General features: G+C 43.4%; 1 protein-coding gene across 1 annotated transcript; it reads right to left on the reverse strand.

Moving 5' to 3' along the window:
• Window positions 1-310: 310 nt before the first annotated feature.
• SRP68 (signal recognition particle 68) lies at window positions 311-19,335 on the reverse strand. The gene is made up of 16 exons (XM_069952716.1): window positions 19,200-19,335; window positions 16,546-16,612; window positions 15,203-15,316; window positions 13,902-14,097; window positions 12,508-12,590; window positions 12,318-12,427; window positions 12,115-12,197; window positions 10,827-10,967; window positions 7,491-7,589; window positions 7,313-7,377; window positions 6,054-6,213; window positions 5,751-5,845; window positions 5,493-5,622; window positions 4,331-4,406; window positions 1,304-1,356; window positions 311-1,015 (listed from the first exon to the last, which is right to left on the reverse strand). Exons 1-16 carry the CDS (start codon window positions 19,306-19,308, stop codon window positions 788-790), a joined length of 1,809 nt encoding a protein of 602 aa, XP_069808817.1. The 5' UTR covers window positions 19,309-19,335; the 3' UTR covers window positions 311-787.
• Window positions 19,336-20,859: the final 1,524 nt, after the last annotated feature.

Below are 20,859 nucleotides of genomic sequence, written 5' to 3' on the forward strand. Positions count from 1 at the left end.
CTAGCATCAGCTGTCGGTTGCGCATTGCTATTATGCATAGTGTTGCACGGCCAGCAGGTGATTATTTCTAATTCAGTTAAAAGACCACTTTTAGCTGTTGATTTTTTTTCTTCGACTGATGGTTGTCTTTTTTCAAGGAAAGACACATGACCAAATCTGCAAATTATGGCTGTGTGTAATGGGGCCCTCAGTCCATATAGAGTACATTTTAAACACTTTCTACTCACACCAAAAAGTTGAAAATGTCAAAAGGCCGAAGAAGTTGCACAAGCAGCATCCACACACTCCCATACTACCAAACACAATACACTTATAATCCCAAAACAAATGTAATTTATTTTTCTTATTTGCTTTGAAAAGAAAATATGAGATTTGCAGATTTCTCTTGGTTGGAAGTGGACAAAATAAAAGACTTTACAGACTTTACTTTGTACTTCTAAACGTAAAATGTATAAATTTAGAATGGGGACAATAAAAGGCTCCTCAAACATCAAGGAGATGAACTAAAATAATCATTTATTTTGCTGTTTTGGGAAGTGGTCCGCCTCTTATACAATGGAAATGATATCCTGCCTGCTCCAAAAACGGAGCCGCTGGGAAACTTCAAACAAATTCATCTAATATTCAGCAATGCACAGGGGACCATTATCACAATAAATTAAAAGAATTTATTGATCTCTATAGAACACTGAGTAATGGCTATATCGGCTCACACCAAGACTCCACCTCAGTGAATCGGAGTCACTGGGGAGAGAATACGTGGCTGAGCAGTATATTAACCACCTCATTAACTTCGGAAGCCAAAGATGCCTTTGATAATACCCGTCAATCCGCTCTTTGCCTTCTGCTCCAGCTTGTCTTCCAGAGATGGCAGCGCAACATGATTTAAGGCCAGATCAAAGAAGAGTGGCTTGCAGGGTATGGGATGGAAGTCTGGGGGGAAGGGCACTAGGCAGGCATGTTTGGTCACGAGAGATGGGTCAAGGCAGAAGTTGTCTAGACGTTCCAAGAGAGGCTGCAAGAAAAGAGAAAATAAGAATCAGGAAATTTGCTGTATACCATAGCAGGTACTACATGGGATCCAGAGATCCTACACGATTGTCACAGCTAAAACCTAGACCATGACCATCGCTCTGTACAGGATATACGGTCTCTGCTGGTTGACAACATGAAGTGACTATCTGTGGCCTCCCAGGCAGTTCATGACAACATAATGCTAGTGATGACCAGGCATAGGCCTCAGCTGTGACTGTGAAGAGCTGGAGTATCTCAAGAAAGGGACTGAGACTGCACGACAGCTTACCCTGTTCTCCTTAGTCTGAGAGAGTGAAACCTCCTCGGTGGTGTCTGTTGTATCTAAAGGGAAAAAAATGACAACCGTGACAATGTCAAAGAAACACTCTGGAGATCCACACTGTAATTGTTCATTATGGGGGCCGTATTACATAGGAGCTGCCATCACCCCCCAACAAGCAGGTAATTTCGCTTGAGGGAGCAGTTGCCAATGTGTTACTATGTAGTCAGTGAGGTTCAGGAGAAAAGCCTGTTAAGACTTTAAAATGAGATGGGTCAGGAGACGGCTGCTCACCAACTGAGTGACATGTACTACAAAGTAGCTGCTACGTGAATAGAGATGGCCACTAGTTTCTGGCACTGGAGCAGGGCTAAGCGCACAGTCACTTTTTATTGTTTTAACACAAAATTTTAAATGAAGTTACTTTGCAAATGATCTTAAAGGGAACCAATAAGTACAATTGTGCGGATATGGTTCCCAGCCGCACACTACACTATAGATTTACTGTGCAGCTCCCCAAGAATACCAGCCACGTCTGCAGCAGTAGAGTTACATTGGAGAAACCGCTGCTTTATTGTGGCGCACAAGGCAAGGACAGGGGCGGCAATTAGTCATCTGTGACTAGTCAGAGCTCTGTCGGGATAGTACATGTTTATACACTATGGGGGAGATTTATCAAACATGGTGTAAAGTAGAATTGGCTCAGCTGCCCCTAGCAACCAATCAGATTCCACCTTTCATTTTCCAAAGAGTCTGTGAGGAATGAAAGGTGGAATCTGATTGGCTGCTAGTCAGGGCAACTGAGCCAGTTTCACGTTACACCATGTTTGATAAATCTCCCCCTATATCTCTATACATCCATAACTATACAGTACAGCTATATATACACACACACACCACCCAAATCTGTGTATACCATGAGCCAAAAGGGTTCAGCAAGTCTGGCTTACATCTAAGGACCTCTTCCCACATCCAGTAAACTTAAGAAATCTGATGAATTTCTGGACCCATAAGGTTCTATTGATCACAGATACTCTTCAGACATCTCTAACCTGCTATTATGACGTAAGTACAAATCTGCCCTGTCCAGCCAATCCCTCCTAATGAACAACAATCGAGCAGGTGGGCCAGATTGGTGATCTGGGGGAGGTAGTCCTGCCCCCAGTTCTCCAAACTGCCCAATTAGCCTGAGGATATAAATACTAAATAAACAGAAACTGTGCTGAGGATAAAAGGTAAGAGACACACCTTCATCCTCAGTGCCCAGTGCACAATAAGGAGATATTAGCAGGTTAGAATAATCTAACCTACTGATAGTTTCCCTTAAATGGATGTCTATTGGCTCCCGACCCTGTCAATCTCCTGAGGCCGATGGCAGCTTGATACCTCTACTAGTCGACTATTTTCTTTTTTTTTTTTTCTTCAGTCTTTACGGCCAGGAAACACTGATTGTTTCCAGAAGCTGAAAGGCTTCCTCATTATACTGGAGTATCTTAATGAAAATAATCTTATGACTCAGCACCAGCATGGATTTATGAGGGATCGGTCCTGTCAGACTAATCTGATCGGCTTCTATGAAGAGGTAAGTTATAGACTGGACCTGGGGGAGGCTGTGGATGTTGTGTATCTGGACTTTTCAAAGGCATTTGATACTGTGCCGCATGAAAGGTTGGTCTACAAAATGAGGATGCTGGGACTCGGGGAAAACGTATGCAAATGGGTAAGTAACTGGTTGTGTGATAGAAAACAGAGGGTGGTCATTGATGGAACATATTCAGATTGGGTTTTAGTTACTAGTGGGGTACCACAGGGGTCAGTGTTGGGTCCACTTCTTTTTAATATTTTTATTAATGATCTTGTAGAGGGGCTACAGAGCAGAATCTCCATTTTTGCAGATGATACTAAACTGGGTAAAGTAATCAGTACAGAGGAGGATAATATCATATTACAGAGGGATTTGGAGAAGCTAGAGGCTTGGGCGGAGAAATGGCAAATGAAGTTTAATGTGGATAAATGTAAGGTTATGCATTTGGGCCATAGAAATAATAAGTACAGTTATGTGCTAAATAATAAAACACTGGGTAAAACTACTTCCGAAAAGGACCTGGGGGTATTGGTGGACAGTAAACTCAACTTTAGTGATCAGTGCCAGGCAGCAGCTGCCAAGGCTAATAAAATAATGGGATGCATCAAAAGAGGTATAGATGCTAAAGATGAGAACATAGTTTTGCCTCTTTATAAATCACTGGTCAGACCACACTTGGAATACTGTGTACAGTTTTGGGCACCGGTATATAAGAAGGACACAGCTGACCTAGAGCGGGTGCAGAGGAGGGCAACAAAGGTCATTAAGGGAATGGGTGGGTTACAGTACCAGGACAGGTTATCACGCTTGGGGTTATTTACGCTAGAAAAAAGACGTCTTAGGGGCGATCTGATCACAATGTACAAATATATGAATGGACAGTACAGAGATTTTTGTAGTGGTCTTTTTACTCCTAGGTCTGTAACAATGACAAGGGGGCATCCTCTACGTCTAGAGGAAAGAAGATTTCATCATCAGCATCGACGCGGGTTCTTTACTGTACGAGCGGTAAGACTGTGGAACTCTCTGCCACATGATGTTGTCATGGCTGATTCAGTAAATAAGTTCAAGGGAGGCCTGGATGCTTTTCTTGAACAATATAATATTACAAGTTATGGGCATTAGATTTCTGGTGATACGTTGATCCGGGGATTGTTCTGGTTGCCATTGCAGTCGGGGGAGGGGGGGGGAGTTTCTCCCTGTGGTGGGGCGTTTGTCTTCTGCCCCATAGGGGTTTTTCGCCTTCCTGGATCAACACAGTAGGATTTTCCTAGGTTGAACCTGATGGACTCTTGTCTTCTTTCAACCTTATTTACTATGTTACTATGTTACTATGTTACAGTGTTTCCTGAATGTAAAACAGCTGTGGACATGTGAAGAGGGGCTACAGTATCCTAAATGATAAAAAAAGCAAATTGACAAGTGATCATAAGGTCTTAAGTGTCACTCACCGAGAATAGCAGCAGCCTGTAGGGAGTACTTCTCTGCGTTCACCTGCTTTATCAGCTCCTGTACATCGGGAAGGTCCTGCAATCACAAATGTATCTTCATGTGCTGCAGTCCTCACAAAAATACATCGGAGCATATTTACTATCCCAAATACTGCAGATATCTGGCTCTGTGTGTATCAAACACTGGCATTCATGCTCTGCACTATATTCATTGTGTTTTAGTCCTTATCTGTGCCTTGCTTGACAAGGGGGCAGGGCTGAGAGGAAATGTTAGACATAATTAAGAGATGAGCGAACCTCGAGCATGCTTGAGTCGATCCGAACCCGAACTCGGCATTTCTGTGGCTGCTAAACTTGGATAAAGCCCTAAGGCTATGTGGAAAACATGGATATAGTCATTGGCTGTATCCATGTTTTCCAGACAACCTTAGAGCTTTATCCAAGTTCAGCAGCCACAGCTAATCAAATACCGAACATTCGGGTTCGGATCGACTCGAACCCGGTTCGCTCATCTCTAGACATAATGCATTGTCTATTATGGAGAATTAAAAATACTTAAAGAGTCACTGTTGTATTTTCTTTTCTTTTTTTTTTTGCAGAAATCAATAGTCCAGGCGATTTTAAAAAACTTTGTAATAAGGTTTATTAGGCAAATATGCCATTATCTGCATTCAAAAAGACTTTCCCCAGGTCCCCCCTCTCGCATTCACTGCTCATTATCAGGAAATCTCGACTCTTTTACATCAGTTGAGCCCTGTGGAGAGGGTAGGGGGGAGATTAGTCACCAGCAGAGAACAAAGGATTACACAGTGAGAGCTGTGTGAAAGCCGGTATTCAGAGATCAGAGAAGTCAGGGCGGACTTCAGAGAAGATAGCCAAGTGATGTAGCTGTAAATTAACTCTTTGTTGTCCTGTATTGGTGCCTCATCTCTCTCAACCCCTCCCCTCTCCATAAGAGAACAATAAAGTCAGGGGGGAGAGCTTCAAACTGCTTTTTCATGATAAAAATGCATTTTCGCTAATAAACCCAATTAAAAGTTTCTTAAAATCACCTGTACTATTGATTTCTGCAAAAAGAAAGAAAAAAAAAAAAATGTACACGACAGTGACACTTTATAATTGTATTGTGTTTTCTGTAAGCCGAAAGGGTCAAATGACTCACCTTGAAGTTGCTCTTTTTAGTTCCAGTCTGGGCTTGGACTTCCTTTGCATATTTAAGCACCCGGTCATACAGTACCAGGGCCTCACTCCATTTCTTCACCAGGACATAGGACTGAGCAATGAAGAAGCACCTGCAAGGGGAGGGTGGTTGTGGATTACAGTGACATATGGAATACCCAAATGTTATCATTCAGAAAGTTTTTTTTTTAACGTAGAATATACAGGGCATTCAATACTAGAGCATATATGTCATAAATACCTGTATGCTTTGTACACAAGCGTCTTAAGGACAATCTCCTTCTGGAAGCTCTGATCTTCCTCCATACCAGGTAGCTGTGTCAGCTCTGCCAGATTCTACAATACGAACAGCAAGAGAAAGGATAAGACAACCATCTATATCAGCAGTAGTATAACACATGGCTGCAGGATAAGTCTAGACACAGGGTTTGTGACCTGATACATGAGTATGCACCAGGGTTGTAGAGTTGTCAGCACTTCAAAAGATCCTGTGAACCATCAGTTACTAGTGTATAAAAATGTTACTGTCGGGAGCATTTATTACCTGCAAGATGATATCATAAAGCCTAATGAGGTCCTGGGGTCGCGGGGTCCTCTTGCCATCCTCCTCGGCATGAGGTTGATGAAGCAGCGCCTTCTGCAGGGCACTGGCCATACTTTCATTACGCTGAATGGCTGTCGAAAGCTTAATGTAGGACAGGTAACTACAAAGGGAAGAGATTTAGACAGCTGCTTACATGTGGCAAATAAACAACACATTGAATCCCCATCACAGTCCTTCTAGTTCTACTGAAGGTGGCATCCTCTGATGACTTATGGAAACTGTAGAAACTGTTGTCAATCAAATGTCTATAGATAAGACTTTCCTCTTTTCGTGGGAATTCCTTAAAGCACTACTGTAACAGACATGTCAAAAGTTTTGTTCGCTAGGGGTCTAGGTATTCAGACCCCCAATGATTGCTAGATAAAGCTCGTTTACTGGGCCTATTACATTGCTTAGCAAGGGCTGCACGGACATAGTTAGCGATGTCCATGCAGCCCTTGCCTTAAACTGTTAACTGTGCAGCCCTTGAACTAAACAGTTATAAAATACCTTGCTCCCTGTCTTTTCCTGTCCTCTGCGCTCACTCCCGGCGCCACGGCTGCAGCTTCAGAGCGGCCTGTCTGAGCTGACAGGCCACTCACCCAATCAATGGCCGGGACTGCCACGTGGAGAGGTAAGACCAGGAGTGTAAAGAGGTAATGTATAACTGTTTATTCAATCATCAGCCGCCAGCCTTGCATTGCTATTACTCGTAGTGATAAGGGGTAGGCGGCCAATAGTTTTAGGTCCAGACCTAAAGGTGCGTTCATCTAATGACCGTTGTCATCGGCTGATTGTTGTCCTTAATACACAGAGCGATAATCGGCCGATTATAGTTCCTTGTAATGTGCTTCTCTTGGTTCTATCAGTATCTAAAGACCCAGGTCCCAATCCATCAAAACGTTTGATGTGTGTGTGTGTGACAAGTCAAATGTTTTTTAATAATTGTTATGAGAGTTAAGAGAATACCATTACAGATATAAAGAATCAGTAATACTTTATGAATGCACAGTGCACTATTTAAGATGCCACCAAGGGTTATTAAAAAAACATTAATATGATGTTCTTAGTTCTCTGCTATCTCTTATTTTATATGATGTCGAGCAGTGGAGGACGGGCTTCTTTCTTGTACAGCTCTCCTCCCATACAGAAAATGCTCTTATAAAAACACAACTACCCTATCTGATGATGAACACCCCCCCCCACACACACACACCTACCTGTGCAAGTATTGCAGGGTGGAAACTTTGCCCATTTCTCCATCCATGACGGTATCTCTCTGCCTCTGAAATCACAGCGTGTGCAATGTGAGAGAACATACAGAACTGATCTTAAACCATCCCCCCTTTGTCCTTAAATGTGAAATCAGACAATAAATCAGACAGTAATGCACCATACTTGTTCTGTTTTCAGCTCCTCCCGCACGCTCTGGATAGCGTCTCTACATTCGCTCAGCACTGACTCAAACAAGCGTTCCTTAGCCTCCTCGTCTTCAGCCTAAAAAAAGGGGGGGGGGGGGGGAAGAAAGATTACTTCAATTTTGTCCCTTGGTGAACAGATTGAAGAAATACTCATAATAAAAATACTGTTTCCGGTTTACCCAGTTGGGCTTACTAAAAGTTCATTTTACTTGCCACCGTGCTCCATATACACCACGTTCCACCTACTTTTCTAAAGTGGTAAGCTTCATGTAAATCCACCAAAAAGTCAACTGACCAAATTCTGCAAGAAACTTTTCAACTACTTTTCATAGCTAGGTGGGCTGTATCCAATCCAAATCCAAAAATTTATTAAGGAAAGGCTAAGACTTCTTTTCAAAATAAATTCCTGGCCACAGCGGTAGGGTCCATTTACACAGAAAGATTATTTGACAGATTATCTGCCAAAGATTTGAAGCCAAAGCCAGAAACAGACTATAAACAGAGATCAGGTCATAAAGGAAAGACTGAGATTTCTCCTATTTTCAAATACATTCCTGGCTTTGGCTTCAAATCTTTGGCAGATAATCTTTCTGTTTAAATGGACCCTTAGCCAGCAATTGGCTGAGTGGTCGTTGGCTCAGACAAGCTGTTCTGAAGCTGCGGTGACCGGTGAGGAAGCAGAGGGCAGGAGAACACTGGAAGTGTGGACGGATAATCTAAACTGTTTGGGGAAAAGGCTGCACGGACATCACTAACGATGTCTGTGCAGCTCTTACTAAACGATTATCGCGCCATGTAATAGGCCAAGTAAACGATCTAGCAAATTGCAAATCACTTACAATATTGATCGGGCCTTCATCGGCCCGTGTAATAGGACCCTTACTCCTCCTGTCTGGGAAGGTATACTTCTGAGATGTGCAAAGAAAATTAGTAAGCAAGCAGGAACAGAAGGCTGTGCCATCCCCTTTAACTAGAAAATACAATAAAGTATTGTCCTTTAATAGTCACGAGTTCAGTTCTGAATCAGCACCTTCATCAGGATTTTGCTTTTAAGCTCTACCAGGACAGTATCACTACTAGAAGTTAAGCTAATCCCACCCTGCACAACCAATAGAGCTCTCTACCTATATGGATTCTGTCCCTGAGTAGTAGTGCAGGTCTTACATCTGCACAAGGATCACTTGGTATGTTGGAGTCGTACATGTAGAGTGGTACTGGAAGCAATGGAGGACGGGAAGCATTCACACGTAGCTTTATAAATAGGAGTGATCCATGGATAAGACATCTAAGCTTTCAGCTATAAAAATATCCATCATCCACAAGAGAAAAATAATTATTGAAGTGGTTCTGTACCCTTCCCTAATGTGTGCACTTCTACGCAATGACTTGTTCAGAGACAGAGGTTTTAATTCACATCAGAGAGCAGCCACATTCCACAGTTAATGGATTTCTATATAAATCTGTGTTTTTCTTTTTTTTATTTTATTTTACTATGTGACCGTATTCTAGAGATCAGTAAACAAAGCAGATTGCACTCTCCAATGATTAGTGCGATTAAACCGGAGCAGATACCTGGGGCTAAGTGGCTTAGAAATGCAATGCAGCACTAAGCAGATTTATGGGAATAATATTATATATATATACACATATATACACACATACATACATATATCCACTAAACAATGGGAAGGTGATAGTTAAATTAAGGTGATCTGTATTTACTGCTGAGATTTCTATTGGACAGTTGTCCCACACTAGGACATGTTCTATATTTTTGCAGAACAGATTGCAGATCCATAAACTACGGACAGTGTAAATAGCCCAATAGAAATCAATGGGCCCTAAATTTGTCCGTAATTACGGACGTGTACAAATTGACGGATTGTGTGAATAAGCCCTTAGGGCCCTATTACACCAACAGATTATCTGACAGAGCCAAAGCCAGGAATGGACTATAAACAGACAACAGATCATAAAGGAAAGACTGAGATTTCTCCTCTTTTTAAATCCATACCTGGTTTTGGCTAAAAAAAATAAAAATCAGACAAAACAAAGTCAGATATCTCTTGGTGTAATAGGTCCCTTAGGACCTTTATGTATGTACAAAAGTTTTGTCTCTGTGGGCGCTAACAGACTGGAGATGGCCAGGAAGTCACCTTTGGGGTCCATGGGAAAAATTATAAGTTTGATCTGCTCTAAAGCTCTATATCACTATAAGGACAGAGCATGGTTCAGTTACTTATTGATGCAGCAACCTTTTTTATTTCATGATGCAGCAAGTAGCAAAAAAAAAGCGCTTGCACCCAACAACTTGCTGCACTCTCAGTCCATTTATTCACATAAATAGGGCCTTTTTTTGTTTCATACCTTTGTATTTAGTAGGATTAGTTGTATTTTTAAAGCGGTACTCCAGCAAAAGATGATTTCTTTCAAATCAACTTGTGTCAAGTAGTGCCAGAGATTTGTAATTTACCTCTATTAAAAAAAAATAAATCTCCAATCTTCCAGTACTTATCAGCTACTGTATGCCCTGCAGGAAGCGGTGTATTCTTTCCAGTCTGACACAGTGCTCTCTGCTGCCACCTCTGTCCATGTCAGGAACTGTCCAAAGTAGTAGCAATTCCCTATAGAAAACCTCTCCTGCTCTCGACTGGAAATTACACCAAGAAAAATGTTTTTGCTGGAGTAAACCTTTAATGGCACCATTTTTGGGTACATATAATTACTGTTTAATTTTTCTTTTGTTTTTTTTCTTTGGTAAGAGGTGGAAAACTGTAGCTTCGCTATTGTTTTAGGACAATCACTGTGCACTGTAAATGACACAATAACAATCATTTTAAAGAGGTTTAACCACACTTTGTGGAATTACAGAATAGACAAAGCAGCACTGCCAGATGTACCGATTCGGTTAGGTTACAAGCAGCAGCTTGCTTAGGAGAATGGATGTGAATGGCTATTCAGTCATGACACTTCTTCAGAGAGTCTGCCGTCACACCCACTACTCAGCTAAGCTCAAATGGTCTGTGGGTAGATGATTTAAAAGGATCAAGTGCTTTCAAAGCACGTTATAAAAAAAAGCAGCAGTGTTATATAAGGTAAGTAATGGCTCAAAACCACTTACCAGTACATCAAAGTAAAGCCACAAAGGGTGGAGTCAAGGCTAGTGCTACAAGGTGATTTCGGCCATGACATAGGTCATGCAGCCAAAGATTGCCATCATCATATTAGTAAGTCTACAAATATTTTACCTTTTCTTTAAAAAAAAAAAAATATATATATATATATATATTTTTTTTTTCTATGCTGTCCTTACCTGTGATATTGCAGCTTCTGTGTCCGCCAGCCCAAGAAGGAAAATCCGCACCTTATCAATTTTGACAGGAATGGTGCGCCCCCGCCACTCCACCTCACTCATGGTAGCAGCTTGTTTTGCCCTTGTCTGTGAGATTAGCGTCTGTAGGAAAATGGGCATAAGGAGACAAAAATTTCACAGGAGAAAGAAGAGAAAGAATCGCTCATTCATGCATCCTGCAATTCTTCATTCCAAGAGTACTTCTTACTTTACATCTCTAGGACATGGCATCATTTTGTAATGGTTTGCAAAACTACAGATCCAATCATGCCTGGACAGCCAAAGAGTAAGCTGTCAAGGGGTGATGGGAATTGTAGTTTGGCAACAGCTGGAGGACCACATGTTTGATGGCTATATCAAACCTTCATATACTCTCCATTCCTAAAAAAGCATATTATGCCTTGCCTGCGCCACAGCGCACTGATTGGCTGAGCGCCAGGAGCCCTTGAAGCAAGCTGGAGCACAGACCTGGTAATGTACCTCGACCCCCCCCCCCCCCAGCTCGGTACATACATCTCCTGTCATTGACTCCCTGAAACGCCATAATCGCTATAGATCGCATTATTTAATGATAGGCAGCTCCATGATCTCTGCTGCCTTTTATTATGCCCGGCTCCTGGGCCCCTTATGTGTGAGGGGCTACTCGAATCAAAACCTCTTCTCAGTCAGGAACATATAGACATATTCCTACTGCAAGAGGGGCAGCAGCAGTAGGAAGATATATATATATATATATATATATATATATATGTGGACATGAGGCGATTAATAGGGAGGTCAAAATCTGCACATGTGAACCTACCCTTAACAGGATTGTTTCATCAGAAATCTCACTACAAGCACTTGGCAAAGAGCTGATTTTTCTGGGACAGGCCACAGCTAGCCAACCATTTACTATGAGTAAAAGAACCGCTTGAGAAAGGAGAGAAGTGTCTTTCTGTAGCATATGTACAAGGGTCTGTCTTCATAATACAACTTGTCCTTCAGCACATACACACACATCAGCCATTACATACACTAAGCTAGTAAAAAGCTTTAAACATCTTACTTTTTTTAATTGGATATACAAGATCATATTACTTGGGACTAAAAGAAAGTGATGTGCCAATCGCTCTTGGAATAACACCGACCTGCCTGACTGCTATTTACTACCAGCTTTTATACAACACAATCTCAAAATATATTCCAATAGAATGTATAGAAATTATTTATTTTTATTTTTATAAAAGATGATCAAAAAGCGTTGTACCTCCAGCTTCTCTGCCAGCAGCCCTTCAGCACCTCCTCCACGGAGTCTCATCTGCATTAACTCGTTTATAGCCGTCTTATCCCCTAAAACATACAGAGATCATCATGTAACCACTCAGTATGACTCAATAGCAAAGAGAAGGAATAGAATGGGAAGGAACCAATGGTATCCTAATGGAATCATAGATGTAAAACTTTTCTTACCAATGTTGTAGGCACAATAGCGAATATTTGGCGATATCTCATCTACTCTTTGGTTGTACAGCACAGCCTGCTCCTCCGTGAAAGCACTGGCCAACTTTTCATAGATGGTTCTGAGTAGATAGAATAACTAGCTGAGTGTCATTGGTTCTGTCTGCTCTACGCCAAGCACATAGATCTTTGCCGTACTTACTTGCACTTGTTGAATGCTTTCATAGCTTCTTGCCACTGTTGCTGCTCAAACTGGAGCATACCATTAAGGTAAGCGCTATAGGCCTGTAGAGAAAGGGAAGAAATGTCATATATCTAAGGCTTAAGGGCCACATTACATGGCTTAATGACTTAAGTAAGCCAATCTGCTAAATCAGGCTGTGTGTGTGTATATATATTTTATATAATATATTATATATAAATATATATACACATTGAAATATATATATATATATATATATATATATATATATATATATTTATATATATATATATATATATTTATATATATATCATTAGAGATATACGTGCAGCCCTTGCCTTAAAAGTGCCAAATAGTAAACTTTAGAATTACCTGTCCGTGCCCCTGGTGTCCTTCTAGCTTCTGCCTATTTTCAGTAGCTGCTGCTGGCACCTTTGAGCCGGTCTCTAAAGTGACAGGCTGTCTCAGAAGTGCCGGCACTGGCTGCGGGGAGAAGCTTTAAAGGGGTTATCGAGCGCTACAAAAACATGGCCACTTTTCCCCCCCCCTCTCTTGTCTCCAGTTCAGTTGTTGTTTGCAATTAAGCTCCATTTACTTTAATGGAACTGAGTTTAAAACCCCACCCAATCTGGAGACAAGAGAAGGGGAAAAGTGGCCATGTTTTTGTAACGCTGGATAACCCCTTTAAGGACCCCGGGAAGTCTGCACAGTTAATAATTTTTAAGTAATGTTTAAAGGACAAGGATCAGGTGATGATCATTCCTTCGGCTGATAGTTGTCTTTATTACATGGAGCAATAATCTGCTGAATCCGCCCGATTCAGCAGAATATTGTTCTGTGTAAAAGGGCCTTAAGGCTATAGATGTTCACATTAGGTTTTGGGCTGTTTTTTTTCTGAGATTTTAAATAACCCCCAAAAGACTTTTTACTAGAGATGAAAGATCGGCATTTGATTAGCGGGGGCTGCTGAACTTGGATAAAGCTCTAAGGTTGTCTGGAGAACTTGGATACAGCCAATGACTATATACATGATTTCCACATAGCCTTAGGGCTTTATCCAACTTCAGCAGCGACCGCGAATCAAATGCCGAATGATCGGGTTTGGATGGACTCGAGCATGCTCCAGGTTCGCTCATCTCTACTTTTTACATCTCAAAATACACAAATTCTCCTCTCCTTGATTCATTTTAATTTAGCAATTTTTTAGCTACAAGTCGCATGCAATTTATCACCAAAGAACTCAAAGCAAGTCGTGGGTGACTGTGACTCGCTTGCGACTTTGCTCAAAACGCGCACCAGCAGGCAGCACAAAATACCCACAGTGCAGCCAAAGCCTTAGGTGGATTTTGGCTACATTACCAGGTTAACTACCCTGCTGCACCATGTGGTAGTACCTGAGCTTCCAGCTTTGTCTTTGCATCAACGCGATCACTTTCGCACAGTCGCTCCAGCTCCTCGCCGTGCTTTACTGCCTTTCGCAGCCGGGAGAGCAAGTGAAACCGTTTACGAGGTTCTGTATTAGCCTCCATTTTAAGCTGCATGGCGTAACTCCAAGCTCTCTCCGCATCCATCAAGATGAGAAGGAGATACCTGAAAGAAACCAACCACATTGCAGAACTGCTCAGAATGGACAAAACAAGAGAGAATAGACAAGTCTATGATCTGTCTCTGAAGTGGCTATGGGCTTAGCTCAGCTTATTGCCTTTACTCCAATGAGCACAAGTACACACTGACATATGAAGTATCACTGTATCTGCGCATACACTATAAAGCAAGCTGCACCAGTTCTATGGAATGCATTACCCAAGACTGTCAGACTCACCTCCAAAAGTTTCAAACGTGCCCTCAAAACTCATCTATTCAAGCAGGCTTACCAGGTTCCCTAATTGTGACTGCTACCCTCAACCTCCCCCCCCCCCCCCCCCACACACACCTACCTCCACCGCGCGCGCGCGCACACACACACACACACACACACACACACACACACCTAGCCCTGTGCACGCAGGCATTGGCTGGTGACAGGTTCACCCACCCTTACCTGCACTGCCTTATTTATAATGATGGCCGGACCATAAGAACAATGAAGCACTTTGCCCCTCTGCCATTCTGTCTTGCACCCTCTCCTGATAGTGTGTAAGCTGATGAATGCAAGCAGGGACAGAACTCCTCATGTATGGATAATTATATGTAGATCTCTGTAATGTCTATTTTTTGTCTATGTATGTACCCCCAGAATTGTAAAGTGCTGCGGAATCTGTTGGCGCTATATAAATAAAAATTATTATTATTATTATGTTCACATTTGGTATGAGACTAGCCGATCTCAGAAAAGAGGATCTTTTGCGCCGCTGAGTTTTGATACGAGAGCATCAAAACTCCCCATTGCACACTATGAAGCGTGCGGCCGGATCTGCTCGCTCCACAGTGTGCACTGACAGGGTTTTCTGCGGTTGCTACTCAATAAATAGCAGCCACAGAAAACAGACGTCAGTTTTCTACAGCACCGCTAGGGATCCCGGACACAGTGTATACCATGTGTATACACTCCGGCCGGGATTCCCTCAGCCCTCAAGCACTACGTAAGTTCCATACCAATCAAGGCCGTTGCAACAATGGCCGTGATTAGTACGGAACTTACATTGTGTGAACATGGCCTAACAGGGTATTAATATCAGAAACAGAGGTGACAAACCTATTATCAGACAGCATGTCAACGGTCACTTTCTTCCCTGTAAATTTATGTCTGTTTCCCATCTTAAAACTGAGGGTTTTTCTCAGACGTCTCAAGCGACGGGAACAGTAGCCCCTAGGAATAATGGAGGGGAAAAAAAACCATAAAATCTTTAGTAACTTTTAGGATTTTATTTCTTTTGCACATTTAACAATCTTGCTGGTTTCCCAATTCTTCTTACGATGCCTCTCTTATCCATATGATAGGTCTTCCCATATCAGGTGGTTTATGCACGCCTGCTTATTGCTATATGTTTGGCATATAGCCTAGCACTCAGCTGTTATCCCTGGGGAAGTTGCTTCTGCCTAGATATTTCCCCCACAGCAGCTTTAGGCACACCACAGGAAGACAAACCCTTTATTTTGTGTCCAGTAAGTAAATCTGTATAAAATATCTTCTCTTTTTCAACCATTAAAGGGGTTTCCAGTGTTTAAAAAGTTTTTATATATTCCTGCACTCTTGATGAACATGTTATGCTTCCCTCTCTGCGCTCCCCCCAGTGTCCCCCACTGACTGCAGCTCTGCTACTTCATAGACAAACTCATCTCGGAAGTAACAGCTTGCTCAGCCAATCACTGGCTGAGATGGGACTGCGCCACAGCAAGTGATTTGCTAAGCCGGCTATCACTCCTGAGACGAGTTTGTCTCTGAAGTAGTGGAGCTGCAGTCAGCTGGAGACAACAGAAAGGCTGCATGGGGACAGCGGGGGAGCACAGAGAGGTAAGATTAACATGTTTACCAAGATAGCAGCAATATATAAAAACTGGATAAACCCTTTAATTTCACATTTTCCTGATAGGGGAAGATTATAATGTAGCAGATGTCTGTATAGCTGTAAACAGTTATTCTTAAAGGGAATCTGTCAGCTGTAATACAAGTTCCATACTGCTGATAATGTTTGATAGCTGTTAGGTCAAGGAGACATATGTTACATTTAAGATATCTGCTTGTGCAGACAACTCTACGAGAGGTACCATATGTCTCCTTTATCCGACAATTATTTAACAGGTGTCAGCCATTTAGAATGTAAATTGCAGATGACAGATTGACTTAAAACGGGTATTCCAGCCCTAGAAAAATTTTGGGGAAAAGATTATAAAAAAACAAAACAAAAAACTATACTCAGCTATATTCACTGCAACAGCAGCTGTGGGGGAATGGGGGCAAGTGAGTATAGTTCTATATATACAGTTTCTGATTTTATTTTCTGGGTCTGGAATACCCTTAAATAACAGATTTAGAATAGCTCAAAAACCTTGCGTATCATGGCAGATCTCTGCCGCACCGTGAGGACATGTTCTCACCTGTATCTCTGGAAGTCTCCATGACGCATCCCATGCTGCTGTTGTGATTCCTTAATAATTTGCAGGACTTTAAGGCGAGTTAAGGAAAAGGAATAGAGAGAAAGACTTTGCCCGTGTACAGTGTCATAGTTTTTATGAGGACCTCCACTTTATAGCCCCTTGGCTGAGAGTATTAGGACAATGTAATGTGAAGTATACATTGCTTTATTATACTGTATATTGCTTTTGGCTACTGAGAGAAAATCATTTGCAGGTCCCCTACTTGGTATTACCTGGTATCAGCAGCTCAGTAATGCTGAAGAATATCAGCATATCCATAGCTATAGAAAGGAAGGACATGTCCACTAGGTTCACACAAACTCCTAGGACTAAAAACAGGATGCATAGGCATAATCACTGGAATTGCTTTTTATTGGTCGCCTAAAAACAGCTGACCATCTGGGTGTGGTAGGTAGTATATCCTGGGTGATACTCCTTTAACCTATATGGTTCCTGAAGCACCTATCTACCTGGTGCCCCCAACTTCCATACTGACAAGGCCCGCATGCCCACTCATCACCATATCTGGTCCAAGAGATGCCCGCCCTACCAATCAGTGGTCGCTGCAGGTCTCCATTGTAGCCAAAGACTGGCTAAGTGGGCATTTCCTACAGGTTAAGAGAGTCTGGTGATGTAGATTTCAGCATAGACAAAGTCACTGTGAGAATGGCAATGAGAACAAATTATATGTACATTTTTTTATTAAAGCAGGCCTAACCCAGTTTACAAACCCTTCCAAATTCCTTAAAACCTTTAAAGTGGTATCGCAATCTAAAGTTATTCCCTGCCCCCAGGATAGGAGATAACAAGCAGTGGGGATCTGGATCCCTGGAATGAATGTTGCTCACTGTGTGTTCCTGGACAGCGCTCCATTCATTCTCTATAGGGCCACTGCACATTGCTGAACACTATACATGTACAATTCATTCATTTACTTTTTTTATTTTTGTGACAAATTTGTCCCCATTGCTGGGATTGGTGAGAGGTCCCACAGATCAGCTTGTTATCCCTTATCCAGTGGGCAATGGATCACGTCTTCAGATGGGAATACCCCTTCAAGACTAAGTGATCCTACATAATGGTGGGCCAAAATGATCCCACTTTCATCTGCTGTATACAGCCTGCTTAAAGGAATTACCCAGGATTAAAGGGGTACTCCGGCCTGGGGTCTTTTTTTTTTTTTTTTATATGGCCAGGGAGAAGGTGGCTAAGGGCAACGACGTCCACTCACATTCAGGTCCCATATCATGGCGCTTCGGTCCCTTCCTGGTGTCTGACGCGGGCTTGAGACGCGGCGTTTCAAGTCCACTCAGCCTGTCAGTAACAGAGGCGGGATCCCAACGGCCGCGGCCGGGCAGCGGTGACCGGAGTGCCGCGATACGAGACCCAACGCTGGAACCGGGGAAGTGAGTGGATGTCATTGCCCTCAGCCACCTCCTCCCTGGCCATATAAAAAAAAAAAAAAGCCCCCAGGCCGGAGTACCCCTTTAAGAAAGCATGGCCACTTTCTCCAAGAAACAGCACCACTCATGTCCTCAGCTTGTGCATGGTATTGCGGCATGGTTCCATTGAAGTCAATAGAGCTGGGGTGTTTTTCAGTAAGTTACGGTACTACTGAACTAGATATATCCCAACCCGCCAGATCCTAGGAATAAAGGAGCCACACAGCAGATTCGGCTTCATTTAAAGGGGTATTCCAGGAAATATTAACTCTTCCTTTATCCTCAGAATAAGGAAAATGTAAGATATCACGGGGGTCCGACCTCTGCAACCCCCCCCCGCCAATCTCTATATCAGCAGGGCCATTTAAAGGGCTAGTCCCATTGATCCTGTCTGCAGCCTCTTCACCTCCGCTACCCAGCTACCTGGTGAGCCCAGGATCCACAGTACTCGTTGTTTACTTAAAGGGGTATTCCAGGAAATGTTAACTTTCTCCCCCCGGCTTCTGTATTATGAATAGATCCATGGTAACGGCACATCACCTGTGGCTCTATTCATTCCTATGGAGCAGACAGAAATTTGCATCACTCCATAGAAATTAAAGGGGTTATCCAGCGCTACAAAAACATGGCCACTTTCCCCGCTCTTGTCTCCTGATTGGGTGGGGTTTGAAACTCAGTTCCATTGAAGTAAATGGAGCTTAATTGCAAACCGCACCTTACCTGGAGACAAGAGAGGGGGGGAAAGGTGGCCATGTTTTTGTAGCGCTGGATAACCCCTTTAAAGACGCGGATCATGTGCCGTACCCGTGGCTCTATTCCTAATACAGAAGCCAGAGGGGAAAGTTCATATTTCCTAGAATATCCCTTTAAGTAAACAATGAGTACTGCAGATCCTGGCCTCACCAGGTAGCTGGGGGGCGCTGCTGAGCAGGTGAGGAGGCTGCAGACAGGATCAGTGGGACTAGCCCTTTACATGGCCCTGCTGCTATAAGATCCATGGTGACCGGTACAGCTGATACAGCGCCCCCCGGGGTGGTGGCTGGCAGCGCTCCCGGGACCCCCGGACACAGCCGGTACTGACACGTCAGCCTTCAGCCCCTGCAGCCTCCTCCTCCTCCTCCTCCTCCTCCCGCCGCCCCCGGCCCCACAGCTCACTCTCCGGTACCAGGATACTCTCCAGCCCCAGCGTGTCTCCCAGCGCCGCCGACTTCCCCCCGGCTCCCGGCCGCTCGTTCTCCTTATTCTCCTCCATCATCGCTCCCGACTGCCGCTCCGCCGCCATCTTCCTACAGTGAGGGAGTCCCAAAGCCAGCGAGAGCAGGAGAGGCGGAGCGCAATGCATGCCGGGATGCGGGAGCGCGGGCTGCTGGGAGCTTGGAGGACTGCAGGGGGCGGGGGTACAGTGTGTCACGTGAGCCTAGGGGTCAGGGCCTCCAGTGTAACCAGAGGTGGGAGAGGGACTCCATTACCAATAAGGGGGAGTAATATATAGGAAACTTTGTTGCCTATAGCAACCGATAAGAGCTGAGCTTTCATATGCTATAGCGCAGGGGTAGGGAACCTTGGCTCTCCAGCTGTTGCAAAACTACAACTCCCATCATGCCTGGACAGCCAAAGCGTTAGCTTTGGCTGTCCAGGCATGATGGGAGTTGTAGTTTTGCAACAGCTGGAGAGCCAAGGTTCCCTACCCCAGCGCTATAGCATTTCATGGCTATCTGCAAGGCATTCTGGGAGTTATAGTTCCACTACAGGTTGAAGAACACATCACCAATAGATACGTCATGGATAGGGAAGCTCTTCGCTACCAGTCTTGTGATACTGTCTTCTGAGCCATATTTTCTCTCTGATACCTAACTTTCATTGATCTTAATGACACCCACATAATTATCACCCAGCTTTCTATAGACCCTGAATGTAACAGAAATACAAACAATGTAACATATGTTATTGTTGCTCAAGAATCTAATGTTATTTACCCTTCTCAGCCGACGTTACAACCTGGTTGATAGACAGCCCGCTCAGCCAGTCAGTGATTGGGACGGGACGCCGCGTCAGTCACGGAATGGCTGAGGGGACTGTCCATCAGCCGGGTCGGGCATTTTCCCTTCGGGCGGGGGTCCCATGGTCGCTAAGGTGGCGCATCAGGCATGGGGAGACGTAAGAAATCAATGATGGCCATTTTCTCCCCTGTCCCCGCCGCTGGACAAAAGTTTTTTTATGCCCGGACTTCTCCTTGAAGAAAAGTACACTGGTGCCTCGGTTCTCATACTAAATTGGTTCCGGAAGGCAGTTTGAGAAGCAAACAGTGTCTTCTCATAGGAAAAAATTTAATGTGTTTAATTGGTTCAAGCACCCACCAATAATCACCTACAGTACCATATATTACATTGAAAACTGCTCAGTATAATCCCTGCAGTACAGTACAGAACAGCACGATAATATACAGTACATTATGTATAAAAATCATTCAACCAAACCAGCAATTATAGTACAGTAGTCACTAACTCCTTACTTATCCTCTTCTGTATAGACTCCTCCCCCCCCCACCCCCCATCCCAGTACTGTAACAGATGGGACATGGTGGTGCACTAACTGTACTACTACTGTACTGTATATGCACTACAGCAGTCTTATACAGTACAGGATGGGAGATGGTGGTGCACTGACTGTACTACTACTGTACTGTATATGCACTCCAGCAGTCTTATAGTACTGTACAGGATGGGAGATGGTGGTGCACTGACTGTACTACTACTGTACTGTATATGCACTCCAGCAGTCTTATACAGTACAGGATGGGAGATGGTGGTGCACTGACTGTACTACTACTGTA

Source organism: Dendropsophus ebraccatus, chromosome 14 (assembly GCF_027789765.1).
Source record: "Dendropsophus ebraccatus isolate aDenEbr1 chromosome 14, aDenEbr1.pat, whole genome shotgun sequence".
Lineage (NCBI taxonomy): Eukaryota > Metazoa > Chordata > Amphibia > Anura > Hylidae > Dendropsophus > Dendropsophus ebraccatus.